This window comes from Hipposideros armiger, unplaced genomic scaffold (genome assembly GCF_001890085.2).
Source record: "Hipposideros armiger isolate ML-2016 unplaced genomic scaffold, ASM189008v1 scaffold_88, whole genome shotgun sequence".
In the NCBI taxonomy this organism is placed as follows: Eukaryota; Metazoa; Chordata; class Mammalia; order Chiroptera; family Hipposideridae; genus Hipposideros; species Hipposideros armiger.
Window position 1 is genome coordinate 2,498,145 of NW_017731438.1, and position 21,358 is coordinate 2,519,502.

Consider the following 21,358-nt stretch of genomic DNA (forward strand, 5'->3'; position numbering starts at 1 on the left):
AGATACTGGGGTTTAATTTTTTATAAAAGAGATTATGTATTTCTCATAGTTTCTTTATGTACTTTGGGTGCTAGCTTTAGTGCTGTCTAGCAGTGCAGCAGCATGTACACTGTGTGTGTACTAATTGTCCTGTATGGTACACTTATGTAGAATCTCACAACGTTGCTATCTCACAGTTGACCTCTTACTCCCTAACATCAGCAGATTTTGAAGGGAACCTGAAGCCTTCCTACTGGATGTTTATCACGAGTGGGGTGGGACGCTGTGAAATCAAGAAGGTAGCTCAGATTGTAGACGGAGGTGGATTTTCAGGGGTTCTTCCCTGACAGAAACTCTACTGTTCAATGAGTTTCACCCAATGAAAGTAACATCTTCCCCCTACTTAAACATATTTCTAAAATTTTGAGCTTAAGATAACTTTTTCAGTCTCAAAGACATTCTTTTTTTTTTCTTCTTCTTCTTCTTTTCTCCTCACTTAAATTGATGCATGTTCTTGGCAGTCTGCCAGCATGGCCAACAGTCAGGTCCTCCCTGGCTTTGGGGCCCAGTCCCCTGTGTCTTAGTTGTGCCTCTGGCAGAACCTCCTGTCCTGTATCCTCTTCCTCTCTCCTTCACGTGTTTCTGGAGCCAAATCACATATGGGTTAATGTGAACATAATGTTTCCTCTTTGTTTTGCATTTTGCATCCAGGCCCGTGGTGTTTGGCTCCTTACCAAAATATGACATAATTCAGACACTCCCGCCTTTACTAGCAAAGCCTGAGTTAGACAAGTTTTTCTGTACTCATTTTTTGCCTTAGAGATCACAAATTTGTACTTTTTCATAGTAAAACTGGAACTGAATACTAAGTGAAATCAAGAGCAGATAAACTTTGAGTGTCTACTTCTCCTATTTTTTCTTGCTTTATTTCATATACATGCATTTTGCTTTCCTGTGGCAAACTCTCAAGTCAAAACCCACCAAACTCAGACAACTTTAGAAGTTTTGTTGGGGTTAATTTACACTTACGTTGGAAGATTTAGGATTATTTGTGCCAAAATTCATAGATGCTAGAAGCTCTGGCCTGTTTGTTAAGGTGATTCTAATCAGTTATAAACTGGAAATGTTGTTATCCAAAAAATTATGGTTGGCTGGTTTATGTTAATATTTGACAGACATACTTGCTAGAACTCAATCCTCCTTTCAATAATAAAATGTTTTATTTTGAAAACCCACCTGTAATCCTAATTTGGGAGTAGCTGTTATGGTAACATTATCTGACTTATCACACTTTCTGTGCGCGGCAGGGGGTGGGGGAAATCATCTGGATATTTGTGCTTGCAACAATTTATCTTACCAAGTGTGTTCTTGTGAGGTGTGATATGTGCACTCTTTTTCTTTCTTATTAAAATCACATTTTAAAATAAAATAGACAGTGTAGTGATAAGATTAAATGTACTAAATTTTACTTAGACTTCATTTCTGATAAGAAAGTCTATTTTATGCTAGAAGAAATTGAGATAAAATTGTGGCATAAATGAAATAACTTTTCAATATTTAATTTGTTACTTTAAAACTGGCAGTTTTATACTAAGTCGTTTTTAAAAATGCTTTTGCCAACTAGCTAACAAAGCTGATTTTCTTTTTTCTTTTTCTTCTTTGCCTATTTTACAGCACAAAAGAAGAGAAAGGTTGCAGTTGTGCAACCAGAAAAACAGTAAGTTTTTTTTGTTTGTTTTTTCCAAAAGCTACGTGATAAGCTGTGGAGTGTCTTTATAGAAGATGGCAAGCATGGCTGTTTTTGTTAGTTAGTTAGTTAACACATACACAGTAGCGAAGATGATAGTAGAATATATCTACTGTTATTTATTGTACACTTACTATGTGCAGGATCCAGGGCCTGCTTCTGAAGGAATTCCTACTCCAGAGTGTAATGTGTCCCTTTGATTCCACCTCAGCATACCTGAAGGACACCCCAGTCTCACTCATTGCTAGTAATGACTTCCTGTGACGGTGGTTGTTAGTGCTCCAGAAGCCGCGCAGAGCTGCCCTTGTCCCCACCCAGCATGTCCACCATCCTAGTCATGGCCAGGCCTGGTGGGCAGGGACTTCAGTCTGACACCTTGCTCTGCCACCTCTCAGCTGGGTGAGCTTGAGCAAGTGGCTTTATTTCTCTGCCTCTCAATGCTCTCATTTGTAAAATACCTGTTTCTCGGGGTTTTTACGACGGTAAATTAGATTCCACGTGAAGACATTTGTAGGCCCTACGCTGTTGAATAAATATAGATAATCCCACATTTCGTGCGTAATTTAATGAGGAAGGAGGGTATTCAGGCAGTGTGTGTAGATGACGGCAGTTTGTTTTTGAAACATTGTAACTGTTGCTAACATATTTATATATTGGAAAATATCTAAACTACACTGAAATGCACATGCCTCGCCAAGCAATTCTGTTTTCTTAATGTGCTGGTGGAAAGCGAGTTGAAAATAGCATTTTTTTCATGTACCCAAGTTTAAATAAAATGAAATTAAACGATAACTGCGTTGTTACTAGAATGTGAATAACAATTTTGTGGGTACTTTTTGTGCATTCATTTCTATACACAGTGTATCAGGTTAATAATCTGGCTCCAGTTTTATCTGGATAACGTAATAGAGAGTAAATCATAAAATAATAGTCCCATCATTGAATCCAAATTTGAATTTGTAACTCCTAAATTTGCAGTCTGCGGATGCAGTGGGTCTCACCCTGTCTGCATCAGTCACCTAGACAGCTCTTTAAAACACAAATTGCCATCTCTCAGACTTCTGTCTCAGGATGTCTGCAATGGGACCCGAGCATCTGCATGTCTAACAAGTTCTCAGGTGATGCTTACCTGCCAGTTGGGGGACCCCACTTTGGGAGCCCATGCCGTAGGTGACCCAACTAGATGTCTTGTATGGGTTTGAGTTTGCGTAGCATTTCAACTGTGATTTCTGCCTAGCCAACTTGAGTACCCCTGTGAAATCTCAATTCATCTCTTTTTACCTAAGGCTACTTTTTTTTATTTTATTCAGCAACTTTTTACTGAACTGTAACTTAGACTTCTGTCCTCGAGTAAGTGTACTTTACATTTTGAGAATCATCAGTTCATAGGTGTTCTTTGAAGGTCTTGCTTTCACTGTGACCATGATCCACACAAGCACAGACACCAGAAATCAAAGGTCAGCAGAAAGTGATTTTCAGTTAGACATGGAAGAGAAGCCTGACTTTAATTGAAGTCAATGTATAATAAGTTGATGTTTCTTCATGTCTGAAATATTATAATTCTATAACAAGAGACCAGCCCAGGAGCGACCTAGAAGAAACCTCACTGTTGAGTCGTTTGAGGGTCAGTTGTTCCATAGGTTCCTTAAGGTTATTACAAGAATTTGAGAACAACGTATCCAAATGATCTTTTATGTGTTCTTACAGATGTTGCTCCTAGATGCACACATCCAATCTTACTAGAACGTTAGCTTAGATTTCCCAAATGGTTGCTGTAAGTTATAAAAAGACTTTGGAATGTCATGGTTTCTTCTAAAGTGTGTGACCCATGAGAGTTTTATTTCTTTATCAACAGATTGCCATCCATGGTGCCTGCTGACAAAATACCTCATGACCTTTGCTTATTCCCTCACTTGGACACCACAGGTAAATTAGCCCATTTAGGGCTCTCTGTCCCTTTCCAGTTTGTTGCTGAGTGGAGACATGCATATATTTTTAGGTCAATAGAAGAGTATCTCAACTTCAAGCCTATTTTTTTTTCTATTGCTGCTTATTAACAGATACCTACCTACTCTTAAAAAAATATTCTAAGCTACATTCTCCATCCCTCTTATTTTCTGCTTCCTGGTCAGTAGCTCTAGACAACCTCTTGGTTTACAGGAAAGGGTTCCATGTGCTCCTTGGAAATTATGAGCCCAATTGAGACTATGTATCATTGAAAATCATATGAAAAAAAATTGAAAATATCATTGTTTGGCATTCCTTTTTTTTACATTTTATGCCAGTTCCACTTGCATTTTTATACTAATGGTTAATGCTTAAGTCCCTGCGGGCTTTTCAATTATTTCTTAAAACTTTCTGTGTTTGAATAGCTGGTTGTGAATAATATATGTCTATTAATGTATAAAGTCCTGCATCTTACAAAAACTTTTGAAAACATGAATGTGATTTGCCCTTTAACCACAAATCTGATTACAGACATGTTTGTTCATTAAGTAATATATTTGATTAAGAATTCTATTCTCTAGCTAAAATGAAACCTGCTTTGAATTCCAGGATTAAAATCTATGTGCCATGGAAAAAGCCTTAGTCGAAGTTATCGTTGTCCTAAAGAGAGCAGTTTTATGAGTAGACTTACTAAAATTGTTTTGTTCTAAAAGCATGGGCAAAATAATCCTACCAAAAAGTTTCCATGTCATTTCAGCTGTGGAGTTAACTTTTTTGCCTGTTGTAAAGAATTCAGACTTCAAAATGGTTTTAAAAGAACCGTGTCAGTTACTCTTTCAGAGTCTATAATTGTTATTTTACTCCTTTTGTCTTATATCCAGGAAAATAACATATCTCTCTCCTTACCTGTTGGTTCTTAGTTGACGTCCTATGGTAACAAACCTTCCTGGACTAGTAAATTCACATCTTAATTATAACAGTTTTTGTACAGAAATACCACTGTGAGTTTAGCTTGGAGCAGTGGTGGGAGAGCCATGAATCTCTTAGCTGACAGTGAACCCACATTCTGTGTTTTAAGGCATCAAGAAGCTTTGGAGTGATATCTTACCATTTAGTTATCCTCCTTTTTCCCACCCGCAGTTTGAAACACAACTAGACAAACTACTTGCCCTGTTCACTTTCTAAGTTGAAAGAATAATGAGGGACATGTGAACTTAAGCCACTGTAAGGAGCATATCACATCCATTAGATTGGCAAAATGAAGATGCTGTCCAATGCCCAGTGTTGGCCTGGATGTGGACACTAGGAACTCCTATTAGGATCTCCTACACAGTGCTTATTCAAGGATCAATTTGGGTAGTCACTGGGAGAACAGTTTGGCCATGTCCAGTAAAATGGAAGATAACGCAGATGCCTTGTTATATACTTGGAAGACTCTCTTGTTCATAAACAGAGTGGATTTTTACAGTTATATTCATTAAGACACCATGGGTAATATTGAGAGAGTGGAAACAACTTAATGTTCATCAATGAGAGAATGGAAAACTTAACTGTGATGTATTCACACAGTAGAGTAACACAGAATTGAAAAGTAAATGAATGTTTGGGATAATCATTTCCCAGTTGGGTGGATCTCAGAAACTTCATGTTGAACAAAATGTTGCAGAAACCCATTTATGGAATACTTTAAAAACATATATTGCTTGTTACACATGTACATACTTTAAAAACATATATTGCTTGTTACACATGTACATGTATGTGTGTGGTTGAGTTTATCGATTTGCGTGGAAATGACCCATGGCAATGCAGGGTCGTGGTTGCCTCCTGGAGGAGTTTCTGGGGCAGGACACACAGGGGAACCTAGCTGTGTAACTGGTGTTTTGTATCCTTACCCTGCACAGTGATACCTTAGTTATCATTGTCTTAGTTTTTGCATTTGTGTGTGTGTGTGTGTGTGTTTTGAATCCTGCATAATAAACAAAAAAGCTCTTTTATACAGTTGAAAAAATCATCAGCATTTCTAAGGTGTTATTGGGGATATAAAACGTTCTGATGTTAAGACACAGTGTACCTCTGGGTAGTTTTGCCAACCAAGGGGATTAAGCAAGTTTTTGTTGGTTCTTAAAGCACCCGCTGTGTTCCTCTTCTCTGCAGGTACTGCCAACGGGAAATACTGCTGTCCTCAGCTTTTCATCAATCACAGATGTTTCTCAGGCCCTTACCTAAACAAGGGGAGAATCGCAGAGCTACCTCAGTCCGTGGGACCAGGCAAATGCGTGCTGGTCCTCAAAGAGGTAAAGTGCATTTGCTGTCATGTTTGGCTCATTTTCACAGGATGCTGAAGGTGTAGGTGCAATTTCTGAGAGAGAGCATAGCAACTGGAACCAATTCAGGTGACATTTACCAAGCACCTCCTTTCTGTCAATCCTGTGGGCTGGAAGCAGGTCATACAAAGATGGAAAATGGCGTTTCTGCCCATGAGAGGCCCACAGACTAGTGGGAGGGGTGCACACACAGGGGAAAACATTGCACTGGATTTGGATCAAGAGCTTCAGGAAGAGAGAGAAAGGATCGGGTGAGTGTGGAGTGAGGTTTAGGAGTGGAGCGTGGAGGTTTCCCTGAGGAGGTGAGTAAACCTGGAAGGGTACCAGAAGGGGCTTCCAGAGGCGCTAGAGGGCGTAAGAGTGGACACTCTGCAGCTGTGCTAGGGTGACGTCTTGGCGTCTCTTTCCCTCCCTCCCTCCACAATACCTAGTAGCGCCTGCATGTGGGAGGTGCGTGATGCATGTTTCTGGGGGCTCTGGGTACTTGCAGGAGGTTTGTGTCCTGGCTGCGGCCGCCCACCATGTTGATGGTATTGCTTCCCATTTCTCTTCCTGCCTTTGGGAGACAACCTGCAGGTGGAGGTGAATTCTAACTGCGCCGCTGGGGTTTTCCTCTGTTACATTTCCATAGCTCAGTCCCCGACAGTGTTTGATGACACATTGGAATGTCGGAACCATTTCTGAACTTCTCTTGAATTCTCCTTGCTTTTTTACCCCCACATCGGTGCTTTCTCTTAAGAAAGGGGACACTACATAGTATAGCCCTTTCATTGCTACTGTACCATGATGAGTGTGTTCAAGTTTCTTGGGCATAACGATCTACTTCTCCATTGAGCAAATGTTTGTTGGGCAACTTTGAGGAGCCAGGCACTGCATGAGGTACTGGGTCAAAAACACCATCTGCCCTCTGTCTACTGGGCTTCACATTCCTGTTGGAGCGGTGACATGAGGCTAAGCTAAGCACTACAGGGTGAAAATACGCAGTAAGGACAAGAGCAAAGTAAGCCAGCAGCACAGGGCAGAAGTGACAAATTCATGGCTAAGGCAAAGGGAACAGAACCTTGAATGCACAGCACAGGTAAGATGCACAGATGCAAGTTCCAGGTGATACCCAGGAGAGGAAGGTGGCCACATAAGGCTGGAGGATAGGATAGGTCTGTAGGCTGGGGCTAATTCATAGGTACAAAAGTATGTTCTACTAAAAAAGAAAAAGAGAGAGGCACCTGGCCTGCCTGTGCCTCCATGTGAGGCAGGACGGCGTAGCTGGGGGCCTGCTTGACAAAGGTCTCCTTTGGCACACTGACGAATTTAGAATCAAAGCCCTTCAAGTGACACTGTGCTAATGCTGTTCCCGCAACACAGGGCCTCTGTAAGATTTCCAATTTCATTTCACTGTGAGAGAAGGAGATAATTGCAGCAAGCCAGAGCGTGTTTGCTTTTCTTGGCCATCAGCGGCATTAGCAGTTAAAGACTTCTCTATATCTAAGAAAAAGATCTGTTTTAGACAGACTATCGGGGTGACAGTTAAGAAGAACCCCTGTGAGAAGATGATCAGGCTATTGTTGTTGTTATTTCTTCGGGAGCATTTAACATACACAATGTGGGAAAGGTGTTTCCTGCCCTTAGTGAGCTTCCAGTCAGGTGGGAAAGGTGAACAGAGCTGCATGTGTCTTGGACTCTATGACCTGGCTGGCACGGGTGCTGTGAGACTACATGGAAATCCCACACAGCCTGTGGGCCAAGTGAACGGGCACCTTGCTCCAGGTCGAGGGAAGAATATGTGGGAGGTCCGGAGCATCCATGGTACCCCGGGATGCAGGGAAGGAAAGAGGTAAGGAACACTTACAGCACCTTCAGTGTAAGGGCCGCAGAGGACAGACGGACATGCAAGTGCTCCATCCGTAGGAGAGCCTCCTGCGGGTCCGGCCATCGTCCTGGGCCCTGGGCATAGCATGTCCCTGCAGTTTGGATCAGCTCTCGTTGGAGATAGATAGCTCACCTTAATGCACTTGGCGTTTTGTCCTGAAACCAGACACTGCAGGCAGGCCTGGCTCAGCCTGCATGGCAGGTGGATTCCACGGATGAGAAATTCATAGCTAAAGAAGGATGGCGGGGGAGAGCGAGGGGCACCTCTGCAAGGCCGCAGCGATGCAGGCAAGTTGGTAGGACCACTGGTTAACTCCAGCTCTAAATTTCACAGACCGGAGAACCCTGCAGATGGTAGACTCTTTCAAAGAAGAAATCACACCAGGATTACACGTCATTGTGTCTGTCACGGTGTAATGAAGACCCCCCCAGACCGAGACCTGACTCTTCAGTCCACTGGCGGCTTCATTCAGCCTGAGTGCGTTTTTGCTGCCATGTGTTTGTGCCCGTTTTTGATGGTAGGGATCAGAATTGCACATGCAAGCTGAGGAAAATACAATGAACAGACAGGTTTCTTTGAAGCTGCTTACAAGACCATTTCACACCACATGTCCCAGTTATGAAAATGAGGTCCTCGGTCACCTGCCAGCTCTGTTAACCAACAAGACCCCAGCTCCGGCCTCTCTTTGGGGACTGGCTATTTTACTTTACTACATGAGTTTTTAAAGTCAGAAGTAGTTATCCCTGATCAATTCTCCAATAGGTGCCAGCGGCCAGATTTAAAAGCCAGGCCAGAGCAGTTTTCTGATTGCAAAACTAGTTTTTTGCTGATGTTCAGAAAATGCATGAGGCAGGAAGGGAAAAAAAAGTAAAAAGCACTTCAGTTTTGGGAGTGCAAGAAAAATGTAAGTTCCGCCAAGCCAATATTTATGCTAATGTTCTTCCTTCGGCAGCAGGACCTCTGTATAGTTTCAGATTTCATTTTGCTTCAAGAGAATGAGGTAATTGGAGCAAAGACAGAGTGCGTTTGCTTTTTCAGGCCATCAATGGTGTTAGCAGTTAAAGGTGTTTTTTTTTATCTTTGGAAAATGTAAAGTGATCGTGTTTTCCCTCTGTCTGGTCTGCTAGAAATAGATTCTGTGGGTGTGGGTGTAGAGCTGGCCTGTGGAGAGGCTCAGTGCAGGCTGGGAAAAGGGGTCCTGCATTCTGAGGGCAGTGTCCCAGACAGAAGGAAGTTTCTGGCAAAAGTGATGATTAATGCATGTTTCCATCCACCTTCCCAATGGACAATGAGCATTATTAGCATTAGACTTGAATGGGGTCTTGAGGGGTTGAGAGCTGTGACTGGCCCCTGTCCCAGCAAGGGTGCCACAAAGGGAGGTAGGTGACCTTGAAGGAGCTGGAGCTAGAGCCAGTAGATGGCCCCGTCAAGTCCAATCATCTCCCATAAGGGAACTCAGAACCAGCAGGCCTTGAGCGGGGTGCAGGTTGAGCCTGTTGACGTCCCCCCGGGCTGGAGCGTTTTATGGGACTGTCGCATGGAGGGTGGGACCTGTAAGTACAGACAGTAAGTGGTGGTGTTCATCATAAATCATACATGCTCAGTACGGTCATTGTCAACCAGGACTGTCCTTTTCTGTCCCACATACTTCTACCCGCAAGCCTGCCCAGTAATGCCAGGGGCTCCCAAATATATAGAGAGACTATGGGTCTGCATGGGCCCTCGGCACACTTTGGAGGTTTGATATCACAAGTCCCCCCACGCCCCTGAGACTGTTAGCGTCATTCTTGTTGGCCATTCACAAAGGCATTTGGGAAATTTTTGCTTGATGCTATATATGCAATCTCATGAATCGGCAGGTCTGTGATACTTTATATACAGTGCAATAAGGCAGGTGTTGTGTGCTTGTGTTCATATGTGAAAGGGGCATTAAATGAGTGAGTCAGCCTGAGCACAAGAAAAAGGGAGAGGGGATCATCTAGTAATCTATTTACTCACGTCATTGTGTCCTGCTGTGAAAAACTCAGCTTCTGATAGACACGCGATGAAATGGGAGAGGACCAACCAAGTCCTACTGGCAGAAGTGACAAAACACCAGCTCGGGAAGATCTGTGGAGCGTTTGGTTTTATTGAGACTAAGGGCCGCGGATATGAAGGCAGCATGCCAGGGTAACAAACATCCCAGGTGGCTTCTTACAGAGACTGGGGAAGTATCCGTGGTTTTCCTTAAACATTATTTGGCTTAAATTACGTGCCAGTATGTAACTTCTGTTTTTAACAAAAAAAAGAGAAACCTGTTTTTTCTGGGACAGGAACCTCTAGGAGTCCTTTTTCACACTTTGTCCGTCACCGTTCCATGTGGGATGCTGGCAGTTGCTCTGGGATGTGCCGACTCGGCAGCAGAAATGACCTATGTTTACCTGCTGCTTTTTCGCAGTGTGGACCAGTCATTGAAGGGATGAACATTCACAGAGGGAAAGTTGACAAGCTGTGCACTTTTCTGTGAAAAGGTGGAAATGTCGCACCTGATGTTCCAACTCCCTGTTTTCTTCTTTCTGGTGCTTAAAAGAAGGCTTAGGAGGAAACAGCATGAACCCTGGGCAGTCAGGAAACTTTCTGAAATGATAAGCTTCCATGGCTGGTTCTTTTCTCCAACATAACTTTCTGCTCCACTTAGCTGAGAGTGCCAGAGACTCTGACTTGAGACCTGTGCACTCAACCTGACGTTGAGCTCAGTCTGCAGAGACTGCATTAGACTGACAAGATCAAATAGGTGGGATTAGATGCAGCTGCTGCCCTACCAAGGCGAGGATGCTGTTCCTGATGGATAAAATACAGATACATGCGTGTGCACGCACCCACCTACCGACCCACCCACCTACCTACCTACCTATCCACCCATCCATCTATCCATCCATCCATCCATCCATCCATCTGTTCATTTAGCCATCATCTGTGTATCATCTATTTATCATTTAACTATTCTATCTACCTACCTACCTACCTATCTACTTACCTATGTATCTCTGTCTTGTATTAACAGCCACCTTGGCAATGTTCATCACAGCCTGGTTAAGGGATGTGTTTGTTGCTTTCATGGTAAATGAGAGCACAGAAAAAGATGACTCTTACAGAGCCTTTCTTTCTGTGGTCTCACTCCCAGTCTCGCTTTCACTGGGCTTTGTGTGCTCTGTATGGCCCAGGACCCAGTGTCGCAATGCTTTTCTTTTCTTTCTTTCTTTTTTTTTTTTTACTGGTACTAGGAATGGAGAAAGTGTGCCTAACATAAGCATCTGGTAATTATCGCAGACTTAGGGATTCTTCCATAAGTATGGCACATAGAGGCCAGTCAGGTGAAGAATCAAAGCAGAGGGCTGAAATACTGAACATTGAGTCTGCAGCAGGAAGCAAGTGTGCAGACAGGCCATCACCGAGGTTTCGGGGCCCCACGCCAATCCCGCTCTCTCTGCTGATGTGTGAAATAGGTTGTTGGAGCAGGGGGTACACAAGAAATTTTGTTGTTCCACCAGGCCAGAGCTCTGTTTCTCCCTGGGCCTCAGAACCCCGGAACGCACTGGCCTCCCCTCCCTGTCCTGAGCCAGAGATGGAGGGCTGCAGATAGTCAGGTCAGTACCCCAGAGAGGGAATGTGACCTGCCCCCTCCCCAGTCTTGGAAGCTTCCAGGGGACCTCGCAGTTTGGAATTTGGCTTCAGTTGTTGCTTGCAGTTGACATTTCTGCCCCATAATTGGCCCATCAAGCTATTTCCCCCAGTCTCTTGGTTTTGATTCTAGTGTTTATTTCCCACCTTTGGGGACTTCTTCAATGGCTTGCTTGAATTTCCCCTTCATTATGTATCTGTGAGCATTTGTTCTGGGCAACCTGTCACATCAGCTTTTACTGAAAAACTAGAGGACCTTTATGTTGCAGCCCAGAAAGTAAGCACTCCGAAGCAGCCTTAATGGTTTATAGAAGTGATGGCATACTGCAAATGAGGACAGCCTTTCCTCTCAAAGTAGCTGAGCATTTATCAGTAAATTTGAGAGAAGGTGGTGTTGAGGCAGCAGGAAACATGGCCTCACCAAGCACAGGCTTTTCGGGTAATACTGGACGGAGGAAAAACAGTGTGAATCCGGTTAAGCCAGGCAACAAAATCAAAGATGTGGACATGCCTCTGTCATGTTTTTGTTGCTGCTATTTGGCGTTTCTGCTGAACATGAGCACATTTAAAGCAGTGTAGCAGGCTCCTGGGTGGGTGTGAACTCTAACACACGTGATCTGTGATGCAGGCATTGGCAGGGTGCTAGATGACGGCTGGGAAGGCTGGCAGGGAAACGTGCAAACATTTTGTGTTTGGGGTCTTTAGCACTTGCCTGTAAGAACATAGGGTACCTTTGCTAAACTTTCTCGTACCACAGGATGAGATTTTGTAGCTGAGAAATCAGTAGCAAATGCTGTCCCCAGGCCTCTAGTCACCTGGATTGTATGACATCAGATAAATTCATGAAGCGAATTAGTCATTCTTTTTTAAATGTACAAAATCATTTTTATTTAATTTCAGTCCCCATGTTGAAATTTATTAAACAAAATAAAAACATATACATACTTATTGAGCACCTGTTATTGCCAGGTATAGTTTCAGTTATTGTGAATACAGCAGCAAACAAAATGAAGTCTCCGATTTCTTGGTGCTTGTGTTCTAGTGGGAGTGGACAGTAAACACATAAACAGGTATGTTTTGCCTACAGGGTGGGTTTCCTGGTGAGCTGGACACAGACCAGAGAGGAACGGAGAATTCACAAAGGCCTGTCTCAGCTAACAAAAGAGGGAAGCTGCCGAGAAGAGACAGGTGAAATCTCTCTGACTTGGACAGCTTAGGTTTCCCACTAAACATCCAAGTAGAGATGGACATATGAGTGGAGTTCTGGGGAAGGTCCAGGATGGAAATAGAAATTTGGTACCTGTTAGTTTACTGGGGTGTGGGTAGTATTTAAAGCCAGATGTGCTGTGGAGCGAACGTAGATAGAACAGTCCCGAGGCTCACTGTCATTTGAGGTAGGGGACACCGAAGGATCCAAGTAAAGCACACAGTGATGTGGGACATGAAGGAGAGACGGGAGTCGCGGCGGTAAGGACAAAAGGTGTCTGCAGAGGAGGGAATGGTGGATGGTGGCATGCACTGATGACAGGTAGAACAGGAATAGAGCTGAGAACTGCCCATTCTTAGGTGACCTTGATGAGACCACTTTTGGGGCAATTGTGGACATGGAAGCCCTGTGGGATTGCGTTCCAGAGAGGATTGAAGCAGAGAATGAGGAGAACGGTGAGTGTGGACAGTTGCTGAGGATTCTTACTCAGCTGTGGCTGTTACAACAAGATACCACAGATGGGGTGGCTCAGCCGCAGGTATTTATTCCTCACAGTACTGGAGGCTGGGAGTCTGAGATCAAGGGTGCCCATGGGGGTTCTGGGGAGAGCCCTCTTCCTGGTTTGTACACAGCTGCCTTCTTGCTATGTCCTCACATGGCAGAGAGAGAGGGAGAGCTAGCTGTCTGGTCTGTTCTCATAGGGTGCTAATCCCATCAAGGGGCCCTACTCTCATGACCTCATCTGACCCTAGTTATCCCCTAAAGGCCCTGCCTCCTAATTCCATCGTATGGGAGGTTAGGGATCCCACATATGAATTGGCTGGAGGGCGGGCGTGGGGGGAGAGGGGAGATGACACACTTCAGTCCATAGTCGAAAGGACCACAGGGTCAAAAAGAATATTCTAAAAGGTCCAGTGTATAGGGTATTTTGCTGATGGCGTACTAATGAATTCAGAGGGTACCATGGATGGGTTTGGGGAACAAAGAAAAACTTGAGGTTGAGTCAGTCTAGGGGAAAATACAGAGCCACATGGGAATCAAATTCTGGGTAGAGGAATGTTCTAGAAATGTTGAGTTTCTGGTGACTGAGGTGATTGAAGATCCAGGACATGGTGGGTGTTTCCCACTGGTCTTCCAGGGTGAGGTGGAAATTTCCTGAAGATTATAGCCTCCTTTGGAGGAAGGGGGATCTGCCTACCAGGGAAGCACTGGGGATCCCTAACATTGCCACCGAAACTGGCATGTGTCCCTCCTCTCCAGGGGTGGTGGGTTGCCCAGGGGAGGTCAGCCTTGTGTTAGAATCTAAACGAAGTTAGAGGCTGGTTTCACTACTGTTGTTATTAAAGCTTTTGTAACAACAAAAGGAGAGATGAATATAACAGTTCTCATTAGCTAGTATTTTGGGAGTGTATTAGATATAGATATAGTGGAGACAATGAAAACATCTACTTGAGAGGTACATAACTTGAAAAAGTTACTTGCCTTGTTTTCTTTTCAAAGCTCATTTCTTGCTTTTCTCTGGCTGCATTAGAAGGTTATGTTTACACTGAAAAGAAGACAAGACTTGGGCTCCTCTCTGCTCCTGCAAGCACACCTTCCTTCTTTCTTGCCAGTTTTTGATGGCATTTTCTCACGGTTGGTGCGGTGCAGACCTCTGCACGCAGGGTAAGCTTGATAGAATGCCGGGAAAAGAAGCACAACAGCTACAATTCTTCTGAATCCCAAAGTCCTTTAGCCAGAGAGGCAGGTTTTAATTAGCAGTCTCCATTTAAATCTGCTTCCAACGCTAAGAACTCTGCTTGTCTGCTCTGCAGCTCACTGGGCCTTGCATTGTATTGACAGGGCCAGGTGTTGAAGTCAGAATCATCTCATTTTATTCCTTTTGCAATATTCCACATACGATCCTATTCGTGAGCGAAATCCTATTGATAGAAAAAGTGCTGATCATGTAAGAAAAATTCTTTATCATTTTACTTTAAAAGAGGTATTCATAAAATGAGCTCCACCTCGTCTGAGTTTGAAGTTGAAAAGGAGAAATCTTTTAAGCTCATGAGGACCTTTGATGGTCCTGGTTTCTGTAAAAAGCTAATTATTGTAACTGTGGCTCTTGGACAGGCTGCAAAGCAGGAAGGCCTGATGGGACAGTGAACATGGGGCGGGGGGAAGGCTGCTTTTCACCCAGAGCCTTCTCTGACCCCTCCAGGGAAAGAATAGTCTTCCTGTCTCCCTGTGGGCTAGTCTGTCTCTAACAGTCTGCCCCAAAGAGACCTCTCCCCCTGGCCACTAAAATTCAACACATTACAAACCTTCAAAGTCGGAAGTGTGTCTTCCCATGAAATTGCCAAAGCCAAGCTGTGGGAGCCATATTTGCATTCTGAAATATTTTCTAATTTTGACAATTAATTTTTTTGCATTAAGTGGCTCCCTGCACTTTCAACATACTAATAACTTTAATCATATAATGTAGTTGAGGTTGGAAATTTGGGGAGAGGTTTTCATGAGCGCAAATATGAAAGGAAGTCATGGAATAACATAGCTTCATGAAGTGAATGGGAGAAACATCCCATCGATTGACATAACCTTTTAAGTGCTGACGCTGTACAGGACAGGGGAGAAGTGGGAGAAGGAAGCCAATGTTTACTGAGTAGCTCTTACTACCAAGCACTGTTGTAGTGTTTGCTCCTTTCCCTGCTATCAGCACCTACACGCTCTCCTTTTTGTCTCTTCCTCCCTCTGATTCCCCCTCCCCCTTCCCCATACCCTGACCCACTCATCGTTTTCTACACAAACTCTTGTGCCTGATGGAGCAGAGGTAGGAAAGCAAAGAGGCGTTGCAGGACCGGAGAGTGCAATGCACTGGCAGGTTCCCCCGCCGTCCAGGGAGATGGACGTGCTCATGGAGATGATATCAGATCATGGGTGCCTTTCCCAAAGCATGTTTGTGTCGTGGTTGGAGAGGAAACCATATTTGGGTAGATTGAGAATTGAATCGAAGATGAAGAATTTGGAAGTATAAATGGCTTTTATGAGAAGTTTGGTTCTGAAAAGGAAGCAGTAGTAAGAAAGGAGCTTCTAAGGAAAGGTATTTTGCAGAGTTGCAAGGCTGAAACATAAATATAGGCCAGTGGGGATAGAGAGGCTGAAAGCACAGGAGAGTTTATTTTATGGGTTGATGAGGACTCACTGATATTAAGAAGAGGGCTACCTTTAAATAGTTTGTGTATACCAAGATGTTACCTCCTTTATTTCTCATAACATCCCTGTGGTAGTAGAGGAAAATCTTCTACTCTCTTAGATTCAGTGGCTGGAACCTGCGAATTAAACTGAAAAAAATAAACAGATTTATAGGAGGAAAAGTTTATTTTTAATGCACACAGGCTTCACAGAAAAAAAGTGAAAACCCAAAAAAAGCTGTTAGGCTTGAGATTTTTACATACCGTTTTAACAAAAGGCAATAAATTATGAAGAGGTGATAAGGCAAAAGAGAAGGGGTTTGGGCTTCTTGGGGTGGTATTTGCAGGAAGGTAAATATACAGGGGAACTCATGGAAGTAAGGGTTCTTTTAATAAGGTTTATTTGTGCAGCCATTTCAGTGCCCCCCTTCATTATGAACCAGAAAAATGGCAGCACCCCTATTATACAGAAAATTCATCAAGCACCTTGCCTGAGGACTCAGCTTCTAAGGGATGGAGTGGGGTCTGTCCAACTACAACGGTTATTATAGCCTCTCTGCTATAATACACTTGGGGTTTCTGTGTAGAAGTATGTTGTCAGCGAGCATTTCATGAACTCCAGGAAATCAAGGAAGGCTTTGGTCCAGCATGAATTTCCTCCAGGAGTGGCTCTCATCATCCCCCACACTGTCTTCTTGGGAATAGTGTTCATTGAATTCACAGCTAACATCCCATTAGTTAACTGGGGGCAGGGTCCACCCTCCCTTTCTGATCAAGAGCATAATGTTTTGCAAGGAATAGTAATTCAGTGTAACTCTGGATAGTAATAACAGCTGTCAACTTAGCTAATGTCATGGAGCTAAGTATAATACACAGATGTCATGTACACAAAAATCATTCGGCTCACAGTTCCAAACTTTTATAGAGAGCTTGTTGAATTTGGAGACGAGGGATGCAGCATTGGGGAAAAGGACTGGGAAAATTATTCAATATCGGATGCTTTTTACGATTTAATTGCTGCCTGTTCCCAGACGGAATTGAACTCTGGAAGGCATTTTCTTTTCACAGTCACAAAATGCATTTCGATATGCAGCAAATAACATGTCGCTCTGGGGTTTTCTCAGCGAAAAACACAATGAAAAGAATCAGTTGAAATTTTATTGCCTGTTTATAAACACTTTGCACGTTATTTCAGCCAGTTCTAATTGGATTTATTCTTAAACTTAGTTTCTGTAAATTGTACTAACAGTAAACAATAAAATCAGATGATTATTCTAATACAGAAAACGTAAACACACCAAAACTGCTTGTTCTGCCTTGTCCTGGCCTCTTAGTGCCTTGGCAGAACTACCTCCTCTTGACGGGCAGACACAGGGCCCTGGAGACAGAGAGCAAAGTTACTCATGCAAAGAGAAGACAGTTGCCATGTTGACTGCATAGTATAAACTATCTTAAGGTGGAACCCTCAGTTATAATCAGTGAAAGCTTTATTGTTTTTTCACAATTAAATCAGGGTATGAACCACGCCAGTTATATCCTGGAATGCATCAGATACATGAAGACTGAAACTTGAAAATTCTTCCAGCGGTTTTGCATTTCCTCCCTTCCCATTAATGTTGTGCTGGTCTCCTCTAAAAACTAGGAAGTGCCTCAGCAGTGATGCCAGATGTCCTTTCTTGATAGAGTGTTTTTATCACTCTTTCAATGGTGTTTTGACCTGAAACATGAGATGTGAGCGCAGTGCCTGGCTTGTGCTGCTTGTGGGCTGGCAGAGACTCCCTGAGTGGCAGTCACTGTGTCCTGCTCTTGTCTGTGTGCTCCTTGGGCCTGGCACACGGGCATTTCATGGAACTAAACCCCCTAGGTCTTAAGTTCTCTATGCAAATGACCATGCCAGACCTTTTAAATGTTCATTGTTATGATGATTTGCTTATGCAAAAGCGAGGGTCCCAGGGTTCTAAATTCCTTATTCTTTTCATTCCAGAAATGCATTAAGGCAAAAGGGGGCATGTCATGTCCTCCCAGCTTGGGCACACAGCTGGGGCTTTAGAAGGGAAGTGTCTGGTCCCTCTGGGTGTGTTGCAGTTGGCAATGACAACATGCTTCTTTTCTTGGACTTGGGAGCTGGGAGAGAAAGGGTATTTGGGGAAATAAGATAGCAGGTGTTGTTAGGTGCTCCAGACTTTTTTTGAAACACTGTCATCTCTGAGAGAATTGCCCTAGTATGAAATGTCCATAAATTGGATCAGCATCAGGTGAGTGTCACATAATTTGTTACCCTCCTTACAGGTATCTGAAGTCTGTGCACAAGTGTTGGCACGAGCCTATTGTCTCCGTCTTTTTGATGCCCCTTGACATTTATTTTTGAGCATCAAATGACATTGTCTGTAGCCGATCCTACTGGAGAGAAATCCTATTGAAGAATAATCAGTGGCTCATAGGAAGCTGTAGGCAAGGGTCTGCAGGAGCTGAGCCGGGCTGTGAGGACAGGACACTGTGGACGTCACTCACTCAGAGGGTCCCTAAGAGTCGGAGCTGACTCAGCGGCATGTAACACACACACTTGGGAAGAAGTGGTTCAGTTATTCTGCAACCAGTAGGAGTCTGCCATCCCGTCACCAGCAGCTCACGCTCTCCTAGGCAGAGGGATTGGACCTCACCCCCCTTTTGTCCGGTTGATGGTGAGCCTGAGGAACGTTCCATCCGGCTTCTTCACAGCCCTTCACCAGGTGGAGGGTTATAACAAATGCTTCCTGTGTCAGCAGGGTGGTTCTCAGCGCATCCTTGTGTCAGCAGGAACAGGTGCAATTGAAGTTCATTGTGGTTCTTTTTCCCAACAGGTTCTTAGCATGATAATCAATGCCGCTTACAAGCCTGGGAGGGTATTGAGGGAATTGCAACTGGTGGAAGACCCGCACTGGAATTTCCAGGAGGAGACGCTGAAGGCAAAGTAAGTGTGTTCAGTCCTGGCAAACAAGGCTTCTTGTTGTCCTTGGCCTGCTCCTTTGAAACTTGTCATTCCGCTTTTTGACGTAGCCCAGAGAAATGGAGGCTCAAGGAAGGGCTGTCGTCCTGTGGGGTCTGTGTACCGTGGAGATTTACTGGCATTTTTTTTTGCTAGAGTTGCCTTAAGCCTTAGGATTCACAAAGTGAAGCAGGGAGTTGCTTTACTATAATAATATTTTATTGTGTTAAACATTCAGAACAAAGACATACTATGTTTTAGGGCCAACAGGTGATTTTGATCAAAGGGGGAACATTTATAAACGAGAAGCCCTTGTCATTATTACACATTGTTCTTTAACAGCTCTTACTATTTGATACCGTGAAGAGTTTATGCCAGACCCAGACGTTCTTTACTTTGAGAGCTGACAGTTTTAAAAGATAAAAAGAACCAATACCTCTGTTTGGTCTTGGTGAAGGGGCTGTGGGTTAACATGTAGTTGGTCATTTCTTCTTTTATTTGGAAATGGGCTAATTGGAAAGGTGCTATCTTTGCATTGCTATAAGTTTCTTGAACTCTGATACTGAACACACCAATCAGGTGGTTAAACTGGAATTTGGTTGTTTAGGAGGCAGGTAGGAAAAGATCCATTTCTCCAGATAACTTTGCATTGTTTTGAGAGGACTTTTACTCTCCAGTTATGCTTTTCAGAGAGACTAGATCTTACTGGTCAGCTCCTTGTGTAAGTGTCCTAACGTATCATTTAGATGCTAACATTGCAGAAATGAACCGTTTGAGAGAGTGAACCACTTTGAATGGCTAGAGTGTACCTAAGCCCCTCCTATAAAGTACCTATCCTGTTCATAGTGAAAATTGAGGACTATTAAATAATTTGTATGAGCGGTAATATTTTACTCTGTAGTTAACTTTGTGGTACTGAGTAGACATGTTGAGATGTTGTGCTGTTATTCAACATTCATTGTCAGTTATCCACTAAGCGTTTCCTAGTGTCTTTTTTGAACATCTCTATAATTTTTGATTCAGTAAAAGTCATTTGTGGTCTATCGATACTCCACCAAATCACAAAAGTTAAAGGAAATATATGTAAATAAGGAAAATATTTGCATGCGGTGGCATGTCAGTGAAAGGTGGCACCATATCCCATCCCTCCCCTCCTTCCCAAGAAATATTTAAATGAGCTTCAGAAACAATTAAAAAGTTTTTTTTTCCAACCTAATATTCTAATTTTCTACTTTACCTAAGGAGAAGATATCTGCAATCGTAAAACACTTTATTGTAATGTCAGTTCATCATAGCAGTGGTGGCAGAAATCCTGAGCAAGCATTTATACAGAGAAATTCTTCTGAATTCTTGTTTTAAACTTTTTCTGTAATATTCGGTACATCCAAAATACACCTAACAGACATGGAAATAGTAAAAGTACAAAAAACTGAAATTCAACTAAAATCTCCCCTGCTCCTAAGTAAGCCAGAAACTTGCTCCAGATACCAAAATGACAGGGAGCATTCATTTTGCAATGTTTGCACTCATTTTCATGTTAACAAGCCGTTCAGAGCCTTTATTAAATCCAGCCTGATACAATCTGAACAGACTCAGTGAGATCCAGCCCTGCTGTATTGTAAAGGCATCGAAGTACCGGCTGTATCAAATACGACAATGAGTTCCTCAGCAAAATCTGACACAGCAGCTTAGGAGAAAATGTGTGTCGGAACTGGGTTTCAGTTGTGCAGGATCACAGTGGTGTCTCAGAGCAGCTGCTAACCATGACAGACACACAGTCAGCCGGAGCCTGCCTGTCCTCACACCGCGTGTTGAGTCACCTCTTTCCTTCTGATGTAAAACGACAACGTTTTAGATCTTGACAACAGTGCTATTTCTTTGGTGCAAATGGGAGGGGAGAGAGCTGGCGTCTGCCCATTTGGCTGAAAGGCTGACATGGTTTCGGTCATGAATAAATTAACTTAGCCAAGAGAGACCTGCATTGAAGGCGTTCAGTCGCCTTGGTTGTGGTCGCGGAATTTTAATATTCCAAAGAGTGTTTTCAGGAAGAAAGGGCATGCGCTCCTCCATGGGGCTTTGTGAGCACTGTCACCAAGCATCTGGGGGTTCCGATGCTTTTCTCTTCCCCTAAAGCAGCGGTTCTCAACCTTCCTAATGCCATGACCCCTTAATACAGTTCCTCATGTTGTGGTGACCCCCAACCATAAAATTATTTTCGTTGCTACTCTATAACTGTAATTTTGCTACTGTTATGAATCATAATGTAAATATCTTTTTGTTTTCCGATGGTCTTAGGCGGCCCCTGTGAAAGGGTCGTTCAACCCCCAAAGGGGTCGCGACCCACAGGTTGAGAACCGCTGCCCTAAAGAGTAAAGACCTATTTACTTGAGAGGCTGGAGGTGCCATTGAAAAGGCTTGACCTGGATAGAAGAAAAACTAACACTGTCACCTGCAGTTGTCCCTCCATGATGTTTTTTTTCTATTTA

At 43.4% G+C, this 21,358-nt stretch overlaps 1 protein-coding gene across 1 annotated transcript in view; it reads left to right on the forward strand.

The window, feature by feature from the left end:
- The window catches only part of SFMBT2 (Scm like with four mbt domains 2), a 209,111-nt gene that overhangs the window by 170,805 nt on the left and 16,948 nt on the right, over window positions 1-21,358 (forward strand). The window contains exons 12-15 of the mRNA XM_019644530.1: window positions 1,654-1,696; window positions 3,582-3,652; window positions 5,831-5,970; window positions 18,748-18,857. Coding sequence (XP_019500075.1) covers window positions 1,654-1,696; window positions 3,582-3,652; window positions 5,831-5,970; window positions 18,748-18,857 — 364 coding nt within the window. The remainder of the gene's footprint in view (window positions 1-1,653; window positions 1,697-3,581; window positions 3,653-5,830; window positions 5,971-18,747; window positions 18,858-21,358) is intronic.